This window comes from Hyperolius riggenbachi, chromosome 1, assembly GCF_040937935.1.
Source record: "Hyperolius riggenbachi isolate aHypRig1 chromosome 1, aHypRig1.pri, whole genome shotgun sequence".
In the NCBI taxonomy this organism is placed as follows: Eukaryota; Metazoa; Chordata; class Amphibia; order Anura; family Hyperoliidae; genus Hyperolius; species Hyperolius riggenbachi.
In genome coordinates, this window is record NC_090646.1 from 535,750,417 (window position 1) to 535,769,195 (window position 18,779).

An 18,779-nucleotide genomic window follows, 5' to 3' on the forward strand; every position below is an offset into this window, starting at 1 on the left:
GCTCATTCCACTGCTTTACTAAAGGCCCCCCAGAGTGTCTTCTCTGTCATGTTCGATAAGAATTTACACACCGGGGTTTAGAGATGGGATACAAATAACCTGTTCATTTGTTCAAATATTTCAGTCTGGTTATTTTTTTATTATTATTGTTGAAATAGCCACCTTGTTCAAACTGTGTGCATTTTTTCTAACAAACATTACAAAAAATATGACATTAACGAATAGCTTGATGGAAGACTGAGAAGCAGCATAAGTTATTGTAAAGATGGAAGAGAACTAAAAGGTTTTTGATCTACAGTCCTAGCTGAAAGGCAGATTGTACATTCTATACAAGATTTATAAAACAATAAAAAGGAGGGGTGATGGATGAAGTTTGGTTAATTTTCAAAAAGGCACCTCAAGGCTAAAGGCTTTTTTTTTGTAATTTTTTTTTGTGGTTTTTACTTTTATACAAATCTAGAATCCTTTCACTGGTCAAAATAATAACAAACGCACTTTTATTGCTGCTGTTCAAGTAGCAGAGAAATAAACTTCCATGTATTTGAGTCCCGTACATAGGAATCCCTTATGAAGCCAAGATCCACCGCCGGTCATGTAACAGAAGCAGTACAACTGCCAATTTATTTTTCTCAAGCCGGGAAATACGTTTACTTTCCTCTATGTGCTTTCAAGTCTGTTTCATGGAGAAAGTGAAGTTCTGGGGTGAAAAGAACGCCATAATGCTCTGCGCTCCGGCCGCTGAAGCACCGCTTCCTCAGGGCTCTGGCAGCACTTAGGAGTAGAATGTTAAGACACTCTGGTGGTTTCCACGGACCAGCAGGACGGGTGGGAGATCTTTCGAAAGTGCCTCTAACCAAGCCATGTAGAGTGCACTGGACACAGCACCTTTTCTTGCCACTGGAAGGGTCCTATGAAAGGAAAAGTATACATTTAGAATATTTACACAGAATTAGCATCTATGTAGCATCAAAGTGGGGGGTAACATTGCTCATGCATTGTAACGTTTGTGTTCATTTTTTATTTTTCAAATGAAAGTAAATGTAAAGGGAAAAAAAAAAAAAGTTATGGTAGATACTTACCTATGGACAAGGAAGGCTCAGGATCTTAGAGAACCTTCTCTGTCTTCTCTTGCACCCCTTGTTCCAGCGCCGTCACCCACGTTTAATTTGTCGCCTCGGGAGGCTTTATACTGCGCATGCGTGAGAACTTTGGGACATGGGTGCTTCCGATGCCTACCAAGGGCCCAATTGGTCGAGTACACACAGCAAAGGTGACAGTGCTGAAAGTGGGGGGCGGGGGGAGAGAAAGAGCAGACAGGGAAGGCTCTATAGCAGCAGTAGGAAACCTTGTCTCTCCAGCTGTGATAAAACTACAAATCCCAGCATGCATTTGCCTTTATTAATCATGACTGTGGCTGTCAGACTCCTGCAATGCATGGTGGAACTTGCAGCTCCTTAACAGCTGGAAAGCCAAGGTTCCCTACCCCTGTGCTATAGGATCCAGAGCCTATTGTCAACCTATGTTCAGGGTGTATGGCTAAAAGTGTTATGCTGGGAATACACGGCTCAATTTTGCCGCTCGATTCTCCTGCTCTATCGATTCCCAGCTCGATTCCGCAGGCGATTATCCTATCTTCCGCTCGTTTTACTTATCTTTTTCCATTTTGTTCAATGCGGAATCGAGCGGCGAAACGATCGGGCGGGAGATCGGACATGTCAGAAATTATCTATCAAGCCATCTAAAATGGCTCAAAAACGAAATGTGTATTCCCAGCATTAGAGGCAGCAAGACAACCAGGCAATTTGCCTTGTTTAAAATGAAATAAATATGGCAGCCTCCATAGCCCTCTAAATTCAGATGGGCTTTAAAAGTCCAATGAAGTTGCCAATACTAATCATTGGAGCCAGAGGTTCAGCAACTATAGCCCAAATGTCCAGGGCAGATGGAGCAATCTGCAGCCTTGTGACCAATTGAACTAGGGATGTGTTTTTGTTTTGAGTCCAGTTCCACAAAACTTACTACTGTACTACACACGTACCCCACATCCTATAAGAACAGGCAGTGGGAAATTTGGAACAAAGCAAATCTTGCCTGAAGCTCAGCTTTACCATAATAAACTTATCCACATCCACTTTTTCTAACATGATAGAGGGCCGATACCGGAAAGAGTTAAAACCGCCTGACATATATTTGAATATGTGATTTACAGTGGCATAGCTAAGGAGCTGTGGGTCCAATTGCAAGTTTTACCGCTTACGTTGATAGACAGGGTCAGGAGACAATGAAATTGGCTCCTGAAACGCTCACAGGGCTTTGCCATTAGAGATGGCAAAGTGAGTGAGCTGCGGCGGATAGACATCGGCGAGATAGTCAGGAGCGATGAATGTGGCCCTGGCAGCCATCAAAACAGGGCGCCGATTTCAATCATTAAGGTCCTTAAGTGGTTAAAAGGAAATAAATAGGACAACCTCCATATCCCTCTTGTTTCAGTTGTCCTTTAAGTGGCAGTACAGGTCAAGGTAAAAGTGGGATACATAAAAATAGAATCCACCTGCAAAACTATTTACTCATATGACTGTGCTACACCTATAACAAAGCCTTTATTTTAGTAATGTGCCTATGGAAAGCATCATTAAATAATGGTACTGGCACAGTCTGGTAGTATTTTATTTGAAGCGTGGTATAATAAAATGACAACAAGTCTGTGTACATGTTGTTATTCACCCACCCAGTGAACAGTGCACTAACTCAGCAAAGCACTGATGACTGTGCACAAACAAGCTGTCAATGCATTGAAGAAATTAGACAAGAGATCAATAGTGCAGCAGGTACAAAGTTCTGCTGTTACTGGTCACCCGAGTTCCTAATGTGTGTAAAGTGACTACAAAGCTCTGCTTACACACCACATAGCAACATTCTGCTGAGTTACCTCTGCATGTGTACATGGGTCAGTGCTGTGCTTATCAATGTAAACAGTACAAGGCCTGAGATGTGTATACGGCAGGCAATGCTCTGCCCACAAGGGCAAGAAGGATAAAGGCACACCATAAAAATCAGAAGGTCAACTTACAGGAATTCATGTTTTGGCAATACTTCTTCACCTGTATATATTAGTACTGACTCCAAATCCAAAAAAGCTTTATTGGCAGGACCAAATACATTTAGCATTGCCAAAGCAAAAACAAAAAACAAACAAAGCAAATCTTTTCTAAAAAGTTTTCTGACTACCATCCCCAGAGCCGAATAAAGCGTAATGAACCTGGACGATCACCCTACACTCACTATACTCAATTATTGGTGGCTTATAAAGTCTTATTTTTCTATGTCTAAACCCAATTCTTTGTTCAACCTCGTCCCACCACCTAATCAAGGCGGCCTTGGAGGACAGCGGGGGAGCAATCGACCTGAAGGTATGTAAAAAAAAAAAAAAAAATGTCTTCCCCCATCTCAAGTACACTTTAAGGCAGGGGTCACACTCATCGGCTTTCGTACGCGTTTTCTGCACAGAAAAACTGACTTCAACTGAGAACTCATGTTATTCAATAAGCAAGGTCACACTTTAATGCAGATTTCGCACGCACAAAAAAAACTGACATCTTGCGCAATTTGTCAGTTTTCTCTATAAATTACATTAGCTGCTGTAAGGCAGGGGTCACACTTGTCTTTCAGTTTTCTGCAAAGTGTAGAAAACTGAAAGACAAGTGGGACCCCTGCCTGAAGGTCTACTTTGGTAATTGTAAAAAAAAACCCCAAGGGGAATTCTCAGTATTTCCTTTTTCTGTACAAAAGCTTAAACTGGAAAGGATCTATACTCAATTTTATACTATTTTGGCAGTTGGACTGAGCAACTGCAGTTCTGCAAGTGTTTTCTAAATAAAAAAATAAATAAAACGAGAGTCCCCCACTAAGAGACCAAAATCCTGCCAGATTTTCAGATAGCAACATCCGAAAAAAAGGTAATTAAATAAAATAATTTATATTGCATTTTAATCTGGGAGAAATGTACATTTATATGTATATGAATGTTAAATTTTACATTTTTCTTTCTTCATAAAAGTGGTCCTTTAAAACACTTTAGTGCAAAGAAATTTTTTTTTTTTTGCTGCATGCATCCAATTTGTTGCCTAAGATAGAATCATTCCAGAGCATAATTCGGATGTTACTGGTTTATATTGTATTTTGTCATACAAATGTCCAGAAGCCCAAGCAGCTGCTGCCAGGGAGGAATAATGAGATGTATTTTGCTCTTGAACTGATTAGTTAGGTATTTTTTTTGTAGAACATGAATATTGCATAAAATAGATGAATACTTACATGACAATGACGTTGGCTGTGCTTGAATGCTCTTTCAATAACTCATTTAACCGAATCTGGCGGTGTGTCTAAAGCAGAGAAACATGAAGAAACATGAAGGGTAAAAAATATTGCGCTGGTGTGTATTGAATAAAACGTTATTTTCATAATCAAGACTTGGGGTTGATTTACTAAGGTGAAAGATCATAGTTGATCAAACCAGGGCTGTGGAGTCGGACTCTGAGCATTTTTGGGTACCCGGAGCCGGAGATTTCATAAACTTTGGAGTCGGATGATTTTTGTAAAAAAGCTATAGCTCTGGTAACTAGTAGACTAAGGAGTCTGAGCCATTTTGGGTACCTGGAGTTTGTGTCTGAGTTGGTGGTTTCATAACATGAGGAGTCAGAGTTGGATGATTTTTGTACAGACTCCACAGCCCTGGATCAAACAGACTTGGTCTGGGATTTTTTTTTTTTTTTTAAAGACTGCTGTTAAAAGGGAATCTGAAGTGAAAATTAACTTATGATAATGAATTGTATGTGTAGTATGGATATAAAAGAACATTAGTAGAAAGGATACGAGTCTCAATAAATTGTTTCCAGTACAGGAAGAGTTAAGCAACTTCACTTGTCATCTATGCAAAAGAGCTTCTCTGAACTCTGACTAATTTAGTCAGAGAGCGGTGCTATCTTCTGAAGCACTTATACATCAAAGACAGTGAAAGACAACTTCAGATTTACAGCAGGGACGTTCAAAGGGTCATTAGGTCTGCTCCGTTTCATAGTTTCAAATGCAGAGAGTAGCTTGTAAACTGCAAATATTCAAGAATGATGCAAGGTTATAAAAAATAAAATAAAAAAAATATATATTCCTTAAAATAAAAATATGAGACTCTTCTTTGCTACTAGTGTTCTATTAATTATCTATACTACACCTACAATTATTTATAACACAAGTTTTTTTTCCCGCTTCAGTGTCACTTTTAGTGGCAATGTCAGCTGCTTTCTACAGCACTGGTAAATATTTCCAACTTCAAAATGCCCCCTACAGTTGAAAGAATCCCAACAGCAGAACACAAGTAGCCCCTCCCGGCTTCCACAGACTTTTGCCACTACCATCCTGAACATATACCTTTGTCTTGTATAGCTCCAGCTCATTATCCGTTATTCTCCACGGTTCCTCCTCTTTCATTTTGTCCGCTATGTCTTGCTCCTTTTCATCTTCATGTAATCTAAATGGTTCAATCATCTCCTCGAAGGCTGCAACACTTAAAGACAAAAGTGACATACATAAGTATAAAAAAAAAATAAAAATTACCATCTATGAAATTTCACTACAAAGCCAGACTATGCAAGGTCACCTTCAATGCAGGATTTTCTGTTACATTCTAGAGAAGTTACCACTTTACCGCAGTCAGTAATACCTTTCAATTAGAGCCAAGTAAAAAAAATAATCTTTCCACAATTAAACATGATGAGGCAAAGACCTTGGTTAATGTTCTGGCATTCTTGGGAATCAGATAATTCCCATACAGATTTGTTTTATGAAATGACAAATCTGTTTGATGCTTATGAAAGTAAAGGAGAGGCAGAAGCACATTTAGGAGGATGACGGCCTCAAACGCTTGCCAAATCCCAGATTTGCCCCGAGTGATCCCTACAAAGCGAGGCCTGGCAATAAAGCGTGGCCCGTAAACATGAGCTCTTCTGGCAAGCTCCGAGCATGTTTAAAGATCTAAATGAAAGGTGTCACTTCCAGCTTTGAAGCCTTTTTTCTTCAGAAGCGCGTTAATTTAATGCTATTGAGATTAGAGGACAAATTATGAAAACACTTCTAGATGGTTTATCTAAAACCCCTCATGTCTACTCTACCATGAAAAGCATCACGTGGAAAATACAGAGGTAAACCGACCGGCAGTCAACTTAATTGAAACTATGACCTCCGCTGTCACGTCCTCATCCGTAAATATCCTGTACCATCTGCTCCTGTGGTGACGATGCGCCCATCTCAAACATATGTGCTTAATTGGATCTTTGTTCACTATAAGTTAAACAAGCTATCAAAAGAGCCATAAAGTACCGTCATAAACTGATCTCATAAAAAGAGTTATTGCTGTCTACGCAATTCAAACATTTTTTTATCTGCTTATTTAAGGCTGAACTGTGAGAATTTTATAGATCCAGCAGCAGATAGAATAGATCTATAAATACATATGGTTGACAAGGTCATAAAAAGGTGCAGGAATGATTTCCGTACAATGCCGGCGTGCATCTCTTCAGATCTGTGTCAGAGAAATATTGGAAAAACAAATAAGCCCATTGAAAAAACAAACAAACAAAAAAAAAAAAACGCAACTGGACTGAGCGTCAAAATTTAAACAGGCTGACTTGTCAAAGCAGGTGGGGGAAAAAAAAATGTTATCCACAGCAGCCAATTAGAATGCTTGTTTCATTTAACAGATTGGAAGTGATGAACTCCACATGCTGTGTTCTGAGAGTGTACCCGAGACAAAGGGGACTACAAGTTTTTATACATACCTGGGGCTTCCTCCAGCTCCCTCTGCGCAGATCGCTCCCATGCCGGCATCTGAATCCTCCTGGATGGCCCGATATCAGCCCTGTTCACCGCGGCCAGTCGTCACTGGCACAGTGCTGTCAAGTGTGGTTCCCCATCTCGCTCACAGGGGCGGGCACGCACGGCCAGGCTGCGCATGTGCGAACACCCGACTGGCCCCAGTGAACTGGGCTGATACTGAAGAAGTATCTGCAAAACACCAGAAACAAGATCTGCCAACAATGGCAGATACACCTGATCTGCTGCATGCTTGTTCAGGGTCTCTGGCTAAAAGTATTAGGGGCCGAGGATCAGCAGGATAGCCAGGTAACCGGTATTGCTTAAAAGGAAATCAATATGGCAGCCTCCATATCCCTCTCGCCTCAGTTGTCCTTTAAGGTCCCACCTCTCCTAACAGGAAGGAACAAGCTCTAGAGATCTTATGTTGGCACAGAGATATACACAGTTGCAGCTGTCATAGCTACACCAGGGATTTTTTAATTTGAAATAATTCCAAATAGACATAATTTCCACTACTCAAAATGATTACTTTTAGAATCTGCCTTTTTCAAGTCTGAATTAAGTAGACAACTGGCCCAAAGCAGCTGGTCTTAATACTGAAAAACGCACCAAGAAATACACAGGGAAAGGTTACCTGTCATTTATCTTCATAAATACATGTTACCCTAGTATAGGAAATCAACATTAAATGTATCTTTTGCGCCTTCAAATACGATATGAAGTACTCTTATACTCTTATGTTATTGATACACTTACATATTTATCCAGTTAGAAAATAAAGTCTGTTGCATAGCGAACACACACACACACACACACACACACACACACACAGTACACACACATATATATATATATATATATATATATATATATATATATATATATATATATATACATATACACACACACACACACACACACACACACACACACACACACACACACACACACACACACACACACACACACACACACACACATATATATATATACACACACACACACATGTCTATGCAGAACACTTAGTATCTGTTCCTTCTAAGAATTTGGAGGGAATTCACTGGAAATCTCCCATTCAGATCACACTTCTGAGCTCTACTTGCCCAAAAAAATATATTTGTAAAAACATTTGATTTGAATGAGGAACTCTTTGCCAGGTCCCAGTGGACAGAGCCTACCGTTATAAACAAGGTTTCTGGATTTGTATGGCCTATTCATAGCACCAAGCTTGCTTATCTTGCCAAGCGGAATGGATTATGGATCATAAACATAATTAAGAGCAGCATTAGATATCACTGCAAGCAGGACTGGACTATTAATCTGGACTCCATGATATCTTGTGTTATGAGCAAGTTAATGAATAGTACAAGGCAGCAGAAGCTCAGCAGCATTCTACTGTAAAAAGGGAATTGTCAGACTGCTTTACATGTACTCCAGGGAGACCTTCTGATTACCCAGGAACAAGTCTGCTATCCAGAATACTAAACCCCCAATGTATACATATTATGGAGAAATCTCATTTATGAAAATCATATCTGTATAGTTCAGTAGGTACCTTTAATCTATGGCAATTCTAGAATATATTTATATACAATTGGATGGTATTTGTAATAGATACACAAAAGTCAATGGGAACTTGAGAACTTGAGATGTAATCGCTCTCAATTGGGGAGGATTTTTCTAAAGCCCCTCTCACCAAGTATAACCTTAATTATGCCATGGCCATTGTGTCCCTCCCACTAGTGAATCAAGATAATAAAATGATAAAAAGCAGAGTAACACCTTACATTTTTCAACTGTGGCCTTCTGACTACAAATCACTTGCCATCCACACCACACACCTCTGTTCACAGAAAGTCTAATCCCCCCTTCCCAACAGTATTCAGTGGGAGGGGACTTGTAGGGCAGTTTTCCCACATAACACTCAACCAAACTCTTCTCCTCTCAGACAGCAGTGCTGATCTGCTGGATTCGGGGCAAACAAGCACAAGTAACAAAATTAAGATATTTAAAGAGTAACTGTTAGAAATAGAGAATGGATTTTGTTTTTTCATGCCTCTGTTGATCATATAAAAGGAATGCTAAAAAGGCAACGCATAACTTTCAAATCAATCTTACTTTTTTATTGCAGAGATTAAGCCTCATGTCCCCAGCTACTTAGTACGCAGCCAGTAATCAGCCGCTAAAGAGAAGTTGCAGTGAAGGCTGGGGGAGTTTCTGCACAGACACAGCTAGTTCAGCCTGATTTGCTGCAGCCCGTGTCACTCTCACTCCTTTTCCTCTCATTGGCTGCCTCCCATGACTGTCCGTGTCTGCCCCCTCCCCACACTCCAGCCCACCAGGCATCTCAGCCAATTCATGAGGGCAGTGGCCGCCACCACCGCATCGCATCCATGGGGACCCCCGTCCCTGCTACCATTTCATTAGGGATTCCCTGCCTGAGACATAACGCTCGCTATTGGTGTGGGGAGGGGGGGGGGGGGGGGGTAAGGAAGGAAATTACCTCACCATTGGCTTCATCTGGAGGTAGATTGTATTATATAACACTTGTGAGAATGGGAGTGTAGCAGTGCCATAAGAAAAAGCATGCAGAGAGAGAGGCTTTCAGTGGGGAAATTACTGTGGTAAAGTTACAGCTTGTCACTTTAGGAAATGAGTACAGCTGAAAGAAAGACTCCTGTGATAGTAACAGCTGTTATTATCTGGGAAAACCGGCCAGTGTCAGAAAATGATTTACTGTTCAGCATTAGGTTTCATTTTCAGCACCTGAACTTTCACATGAGTGCACAGTGTGCGCAGGTACATGCACGCGCGCACTGTGCTGCCAATAGGCTGGCTTTAACAAACAAAGTTTTAAAAAACACAGGCTAAAACTTTGCTCTCAGAGGAGTTTCAGGTTAAATGATCAAAATTCCAAGACAGGATTTTTCACTGCAGCCCTTTTCATGCAAGAAAGTAACATTTGAGCACTCGCATTGCTAAGCTATTAGAGGTATTTTTACTTCTGTAATTGGAGAGGAGATTTAAGTGAAAGTCTGCTAGTACTTTAAATCAGTATTTCATATCATAATTAAACAGAAAGACATTAAGAAGTTGACATACTTTTCCTTCTTTGGCTTTGTGTTGATATCACCGAGGACCATGATGTCAGAAAAGTCAATCCTGAACTTGCTAAGTAACGTAGCCATCCTGAAAAGACACCACACAACCATGAAATTGTCGATACTGAAATACAACCAAGTGAGTCATATTTTACATACATCCATCTATACAGGGGGTCTCAAACTTGCGGCCCGCGGGCCATTTGCGGCCCTCGGTACAATATTTTGTGGCCTGCGCAGGCAAAAGCAAGAGACATGGAAGCGAACTATTTTACCTAGTTCGCCTCAGTGCTCCCAAGTAATCCGCCGCATCCCCACCGCTAAACGAGGGCTGCAGAGCCCCCAAATCCCCCGGGCAAACATCCATGACTGCGCTGAGGGGCAGAGCTTCCAGCTGTAGCTCTTCCCCTTCTGACGTCAATCGCCGCACGGATCGCCGCCTCTCCCCGCCCCTCTCTGTGAAGGAAGAGTGAGAGGGGCGGGCAGAGGTGGTGATCCGCCGCAATTGACGTCAGGAGAGGCAGAGCTGAAGCTGAAAGCTCTGCCCCTTCCAGGAAATGCCGGCTGATTGCCCCCCGGGCGATTTGGGGGCTCTGCATGCCTCGTTTTGCGGCGGGGACACGGTGGATTACTTGTAATGGGAGCACTGAAGTGAACTATAAGGTAGGACACTTCATGTTCAGAAGAAATAATTAAAAAACTGTTAATGACATTTGAGGACTTGTTTTGTGAAATCCCTTATGCGGCCTAGCCTCATCCTGACTTTGCCTCCTGCGGCCCCCAGGTAAATTGAATTTGAGACCCCTGATCTATACCAATTATTAAACGTGTATCGATCGCACTGCTTATAGATTAGACAGCAATATTGGATATCCACGGAAAATATTTTAACCACCTTTCATTTAGGGATAGCTATAAAACACATTTCATAAGGAATTTAGCTTAGTCATGAGAAAAGTGCTTCAGTACCTACGAGAACAATAAAACATTTGCTAAATCTGCCCCAGTATATGATCTGCGGTAGTGCAACCCAGCATGACAAGAAGGTAACTGGGTCCACTGAGCATATTTGGGTTCTCATTGATAAACAGCTAATCCAGAGCATGGACTGTAGAGTGGCTGTGAAAAGCTAGGAACACATCTTGCATGTTTGATGAGAAGTAGAGAAGGAATGAGCTCTCTGCAACCACCCACAGACAAGCCAAAGGGAGCCTTTGCTGAGAATCATGCTATGACTTCCTCTATGTACAGAACATTGCTGTCAGTGCTACTCTGTGTCGAGATGCATTTTATCACAAATGTGAAGTAGCTGCAGGCAGTTTGGGGAAACTAGTTTTAGTGTTTAAACCACTAAAAGAGTGTTTTATTTGCCTCAAAGGGCAATTTTAAATAATAAGGCTGGCTTTATACTATATTTGTGCAATGCACCGTAGATATAAGGCTTCGTGTGACCCTGCACCACGGTCCAGCTACAGGGTCATATGCATAGGGTAGCCCCGGCTAGTGACATGCTCCCTGCAGGGCAGGAAGAAAGTCACTGGGATTCCCGGCAGTCCACACATGCGCACTGCACCGCACTCCTGTCATGCACACTGCCTGCATCTCCCATTTACTTGCATTACTGCATAATCCATTGCCATGAAGAGAAACGTGGCAAGTGCACACCTTAACAGCTGCAATAATATACCTTTCCTTCTAATGGTGGTGCAACATCCAGAAAAAAAAAATAGTCCATCCACATCAACCACAAGAAAAAAGCTCCAGGAGCAGCTCACCATAGCCTCTAAAGAAGTAACTTTTAATGACATCCCATAAAAAGGTCGATGCAGCTTTAAAAGTAAACAAAGATAGTATACTTATCAGGCACACACATAAGAGGCTATGGTGAGCTGCTCCTGGAGTTTTTTTCTTGTGGTTGATATTACTGCATAATCTGCACGGAGGGCATGGGTCATGCAATAATGTGCTTCAGCCTTTGCATCACCATTGCAGTGATTTGGATACCTCCAGTGCGCCGCAAAACGTAAAGTGTGCAAATCACCATAGACTTGAATGGCCCTTGCGGCGAGGAGCTGTACCACAGTGCAACGCAGTGTCCCAAATATAAAAATCACGAATTTAAAAAAAATTCATCATTAGACTGGAAATCAGTGTTACCCTAAAGTCTCTATCTATCAAGACAATTACTCACCCACTCAGTGAAATTCCAAATTAACCCAACAAACTAGAGGCCACAGATGGGTACCACAACTAACAAACTTAATGTCACCATACTGATACTAAGCTAGTTCTGAAGACTATACACTCCACTTACTAATTACTTATAAGCCCTAATGTTATAATATTATGTATGTGTCAGGTATTTTGCCTACAATCAAACTTGAAACCAAAACCAATGCTGAAATATTTTTGAGGTTGATTTCCAGGACCCTCTTCTTTTTCTTCCTTTTCCTCCCCCCTCTTTCCCCTCTCTTTCTCTCCTTTCCAATTACCCCCCCCCCCCCCCTCCTTCTTCTCCTATATGCATGTATAATGGGTTTATTGTGCTTTAAGCTACATTTCATATAGTTCTATGTACAATATTGTATCCTACAACATGATGTATCTGCTTCGAAATTTTCAATAAAAACTTAGTTACAAAAAAAAAAAAAAAAAAAAAATTCATCATTTTGAAAAGCACCATAAAACTGGTACCACATAGGCCTTTTGTCTTGCTGTAATAATTCAGTGTCTACATGCATAACAGGATGTTCAGTTATGAAGGGTTGCTTCTGCCCGTTGGGTGTCAGTTTCACAGTATAAGTTATTTTGGTGGCGTGGTGCCCTCATTACATCATACCGTCAGCTTTCATAAGGAGATAATTTGGCGAAAAATGGATTTTAATTTGCTTTAAACTCAGACCAAGACCACACTTTGAAAAGCAGATTTTCCCACACTTCAAAAAGTAACAAATTAATGCGCTATAATCACATAAATGCTGTTGATGGGAACAAAGTGTATTACATTCATCTAATCTTCACCTTCTGGGAAATGTAGGTTTTTGGGCAGAGCTGAAGCATAACAAAATTTTCGATAACCAATCACCATCTGACATTGACCTCTTATTATACAGTACATCATATGAAGTGTCTATCATACACTGCTGCAATCAAAGATAAATATCTCATGTATCGGTAAATGTAGGTCACTCCAGTAAATAGCAACTAATAATTGGACAACATTTTGGAGCTCTACTGTAAAAGTGTACTGTGTGTATGCTAGCTTTCTTCTATATCCGATCAATGTGAAGCTTTTCTCCTAGTGGACTCAAAGCACCAGAGCTGCAGCAAATAAGGTGTGCTCTGTAGAGACAGTAGCAGTGTTACAGGGTCTTGCCCAAGCCAGGTCTTCCACAGAATAGGTGCTGGCTTACTGAACAGGAGCGGAGATCTGGACCCTGGTCTCCTGTGTCAGAGGCAGAGCCCTTAACCAGTACACTATCCAGCCACTGTAGATCTGATCGTTCATTGGAATAGGATCCTAAGGGAAAATTGCATGTTGTGTACCAGGCTTAAAGGATACCAGAGCTGAAAAAGGTTGGAGAAACAAGGGGAGGAGGCATTTAGGGCACAATTGCGGCCAGGAGCGACCTGCACATGCCCATGACGTCATGCACATAAGCAGAGCACTCCTGGCCGCGGTCTCCAACCTTTTTCGTCTCTGGTATCCTTTAAGGCTGTAATATTGCGGTGCATAGACAGCACAAGGCAATATTGCTGTTACTATCGGCAGCAAGTTACCATAAGTTACTCTTAACCCTTTCCACTCAGAGTTCTTTCCTAAAGGAAGTCGTTTCTGTTCTGAGTTTTTTGTTAAAGAAATGCGCTCTCCCTCTTACTCTCTCTCTCATTTTAACATGGAACATAACACCGTAACATGGTATATCTCATTTTAAAGAACACATAACGTTTAATTTGATACCTTATTTGGACAGTTTGACATCTTCTATTGGCTGGTAGCAGAGGAGAAAACCAAGGTATGGTAAATTGAAAAACAGTTTCCTGGGTGTAATCCGGGCCTGCGTGAGCAAGTTTCGCAATAATAGGTGGTTTTATGCCCGCCACCCGATGTCTTACTGTCCCTACACACAATGCAAGCTTTGGTATTTCGGTTGGGCATATTAGCAATAAAATACTGGCTACTATTTACACCCTCCCCCAGTCCATCCAATAGGATGCCATTCATTCTATTTACTACTTTGCAGGCAATCTGCAAGAAAAATACAATTTAATTGGCAATGATTTTTTTTTTTTTGCAGAATGGAATTTGCAGAAATGAATGAGCAGCTATTTTTTAGTAAAAAAAACAAAAACAAAAAACCAGGAAAGAAACATTTAAATCTAAATGTCACATCCTTCTAGCGAAGATGCCTGCCACTAGGTACGGGGCTGGGAGGCACTGACAGTGTGGGCATGTAGTAATACATGCCCACAGTCGCATGGTGATCGGCGGTTTGCGGCAGTCCGGATGCGCTGCAAACAGCCGCTGCAGGGATGTCCCGGGTAGCGGGACATACGAGCGCATCAGGCTTTTCCGTATGTCCGCTATGCGGGACATACGAGTGGAAAGGGTTAATGCAATGCGCGGTACATGAGTACCACAAGTTTTGCTACAGAAAATCGTGTCAGTAACGCAGAGACCGTAGCAACGCTCACGTTACTCAACTACCGTGGGTAATCATGGTAACCTGCTGCCGATAGTAACAGTAATACTGCCGTGCTTGGTCTGCGCACAGCAATATTACTGTAGTTTCGTTCAACAATCCCATTATGGCTAAGGGCAGGTCAGTTTAAACTAAAGGCTGCAGCCAGGGAGTTAGTGTATCTGCAAGTGCACAAAAGCCTTATAATTTCATTATTGATGTGGAGCAGTCTGGGTTGCTTTTGGATATTTATGTTACCTTTATTCTCTATCTGTTTACAGCTGTCAGTGTTGAAGCTAACATATAAACGGGCTTTCAGAGAAAAGAAAAATACATACGCTCTCCGGTCATGATCTATCCTGTTTATCTTTCCACCAATAAACACTCTGATCTTGCTGTCACTCCACTTCTTCTTTGTTGTTAGCAGATACGGTATCAGCAGCGTCAGTCCTGAGCAAAATGAGAGCGGATTAACAAAGGTAATGATGACCTTTAGGATCAGCTAATGGAACATGTAAACATGATCTCATCACACAGAGCAGCTGGTGTCTTCCAGTCAGTTCCCCTCCCCATTCCGTGCACACATATGATCTATAGTGTAATAGACATGACATGATGTATGCCTCTGGCTACTCTCTACACTTCCCAGCACTACCCGGAACAGACCCCAACAATCGATAAGCTGCACAGGCTCGAGAAAAAATACATACAAATATATCAGCTTCAACTCATTGCAAAACACAGATGAATGTGTCCTCAGGGAGTGACACCGACAATGAGGTCAGATTGTGCATCAGCTGAAACTGCATAGGAATCAAACAGAGCATTGATGGGGAGCTACTCAGCTGGAGAGCCTCCGAACATTTGTTCTCAGGCCAAGTTCTACAGAGCCAGCTGTGTATGAGTGCCATGAGTGCGGTCCTAACTCACCAGCTGCTTCAGTGTGGTTTTCAATGGCAAGCAATTTCTGAGAGTGCTACATGCACATCACATCAGGAGCCTGCTCCCTGTCTGCAGGATGCTCTCTGGCCTATCCCATTAGCCACATTAAACCCAATATCCGCAGCCCATGAGGAGCACAAATTCAGCAAATACCTTTACCAAGGGTAAACCTGGCAAGGAAATGAAGGACTGGGACAATTATGAAGTTCAGAGAGTGAATCTCTAGAATTGCTAAAAGCTAATGGGAATTCAAAAAATAAAACAGACACTTACCTAAGGAGAGGGAAGGTTTTGGATCCTATAGAGCCTCCAAGGTCCCCACGTTTCAGCGATGTCACCCCGCTTGAATCCCCTTGGTGGGAGGCTTTGGATGTTTTCGGTAGCCCGAGTGCTCCCGAAGACATGCACATGCGCTGTGCATGTGCAGGAGCACTGTGGCACCTGAACACTTCCAAAGCCTCCTGCGGCGGCAGAGAGCAACATTCGACAGATCGGTCAAATATTGCTACCAGGGGTTACATAAAACGTGAGAGGAGCGGGAAAGCTCTATAGGACCCACAGCCTTCCCCCTCCTTAGGCAAGTATCTGGCTTTTTTTTCACTTCCCATTAGTTTTAATGTTTTTCTCAAATGGGTAAACATTTTCACAAAAACAAAACATTATTGCCCATCATTTCTAAAGGCCCAACTATAACATTCCACAAAACACACAAATGCTATACATAAAGCAAAAGTGCTTGTTCAGTTTGCTTATAAAAGAGTTGTCCAGTAAAAATACAAAAAAAGCCCCACAATTTGCATAGATTGTTGAAGTTGGGTATACTAGCAGTAATCAATGTCTACTTGATATCAATCATTTACCACAGGGAATAATGAGATGCTAGATCAACAGAGGTGTGATGTAATAGATTTGCTGCTGCAGTACCAAGCTATGAAGCCTGGCTCCTGCACTGCTCCTGCACTGCCCCCTCCGCCTCCCTAGCCCATCTCATCTCCTACCCAACAGTCTTTTCCAATCAACGTTTATTTTTAGTCTTTGATTGAATTCTGGCAAATTACTACATGCATGGTAGCAAATGTAAGCCTCAACTTTTACAGAACCTTGTTGTTCATATATCCCATGCAGGGGGAGAAGGAAATCTCAAACATTGCAATCTATAGCCAACAGGTTAAAACAGACATTTGCTGAGGAATCAAGGTTTGATCGACAAAGTAAGTGAACATCTATCAAGTAGACATTTATTTCCTTTTTTAATGTGGACCTGAACTCATGCACGAGACACAAGAAACGCACAGATCCATCCACCCGATTTGTGTTTAGAGTGCAGAGCCTGTCGAATTCCCCCTTAGCTGCAAGTAATCACAATTGTAATTTGATCTCTCAGCTGTGTAGGCACAGGAATCACAACAGCCTCTGCTAATTTGTAAACACAGGATGTTAACCCTTTGTCGGCTTCCATGAAAGCAAGAAGTAGACACTTCATATTTATTGCAGGGGTTCGATGAGCGGCAACAAAAATTTTTTTTTCTTTAAAGGTTATAATACTGCTGCTCATCTTAGAGATGAAGTTCTGAGTATAGGTCCTCTTTAATAGATTGCATTTGATTTGAAGTTTGTATCAAATCTAACATCAATCTATTAAAAATATCTTCTAATATATCTGACACCTTACCCCCAACCCCAAGCAGACAGACATTCACCTATCAGCATAGCATTAGGTTATACAAATTACCACTGTAGGAATATAAACACCCAAGCCATAAGGTCAGGATACAAGTTTCAGAGTACAAACAGGAATAGGCAGCAGGGTTGCCTTTATGTGCACACAATTTTCCAATTAGCCAAGTCTCATATGTTTACTATCCCCTGTAATCTAGTAACTGCTGTAAGTGGCAATGGGATACCATGGCAACCTGGAAACAGTGCAGGTCCAGAAGACGATGTCGCACAAGCACAGGACTGGCCTGTTGCATAGAAGAGCAATGCAGTGTTTGCAGGCTTCTATGGCAACCAGCATGGCTTCCTATTAATACTACCCATATCACTGGCAGCACATACAGGAGGATGCCAGAGAGGGTAATTAAAATATTAGATTTGCTAAACAAGCACAAACATTTAAACACAATGATAGAATCATGGTGCATACTCCTGTTTGTACATTAAAACTAACTTGTGTCTGCTTAAATTAAAGTAACCCAACAGGATCCTGACCAGACACATCACTGCCTCTCCTACAAAAGCCACCAGGCTGGGTCATCAGCTCATGTTCATCTCACACAGATGATTTTAACTTTGTCACAAACCTATCTATTGTTGGGGCGAGGAGTGCTGTCAATCATTACATTACTGGAAAAAGGCTTGTGATAAGACAACTGTGCAGGCCACTCGAAATCAATTATTTACCTGTGGTATAGCTTGTGTGATAAAGCAAGGAGTAGGAGGGTTCTCTGTTCCTACTTTACTGAAAGTACTACAGACTGTTCTAAAGAGGCACTGTAGTGACATATAGTAGACTGCAGTAAGTTATTCAGGATACCCACTTTTACAGTCATTTTTTCTAGGTTTCAGTATCAGAAACACTTCTTATATCTACATATTGCTGTACATTGGTATGTAGCCCCGCCCTACCAGTGATGCTTAGCCTAGGCTTTTTAGCTATGTGGAATGCTCAGAGACCAGGCATCATTTTCACTGGCTTCGGAATTCTCAGAAACAAACATTCTGCAGAGCTGCACCTGACATGACTAACGCTGTTGCCATATGTGATGAATTTCAGAATGTAAACCAGATGTGGAAAGAATGGGTAAACACTGACTGAATTTATATATGAATATTGAAAGAAAAAACAATGGACTGCATTATTTTCACTACAGTTCCTCTTTAAGTGAATGAGCTTTTTTTTTTATTAACACTCCCATGTGCACCTTACTCTCACTTTATACCCTTGATTGCCTTTTATAAAATGGGGCTACAAATATACATTTTGGGAGGTGGTTTTGTAAAAATACTGTAGAAATTACTTGCTTTATTTCTACAGAAATATACTGTAGTAGTTTATGTTTAAAGAATGAACGCTTAAATGCGTAACATATCCACAAGAATGCTGGGAAGCAACTATGTGTTGAAATATGAATGGAATAATAAAAAATAAAACAGAATCCAATTTGTTTCACTAGCAGAGAAATGG

The 18,779-nt window shown here is 41.4% G+C and overlaps 1 protein-coding gene across 3 annotated transcripts in view; it reads right to left on the bottom strand.

The window, feature by feature from the left end:
* Positions 1-474: 474 nt before the first annotated feature.
* SLC12A2 (solute carrier family 12 member 2) overlaps positions 475-18,779 on the bottom strand; it is a 155,344-nt gene continuing 137,039 nt past the window's right edge. For all 3 annotated transcript variants that reach the window (XM_068246717.1, XM_068246701.1, XM_068246709.1), the window contains 5 exons: positions 14,989-15,100; positions 9,970-10,056; positions 5,425-5,560; positions 4,315-4,382; positions 475-908 (listed from right to left, as the gene is read on the bottom strand). In XM_068246717.1, the coding sequence (XP_068102818.1) occupies positions 773-908; positions 4,315-4,382; positions 5,425-5,560; positions 9,970-10,056; positions 14,989-15,100 (539 nt within the window). In that variant the 3' untranslated portion in view covers positions 475-772. The remainder of the gene's footprint in view (positions 909-4,314; positions 4,383-5,424; positions 5,561-9,969; positions 10,057-14,988; positions 15,101-18,779) is intronic.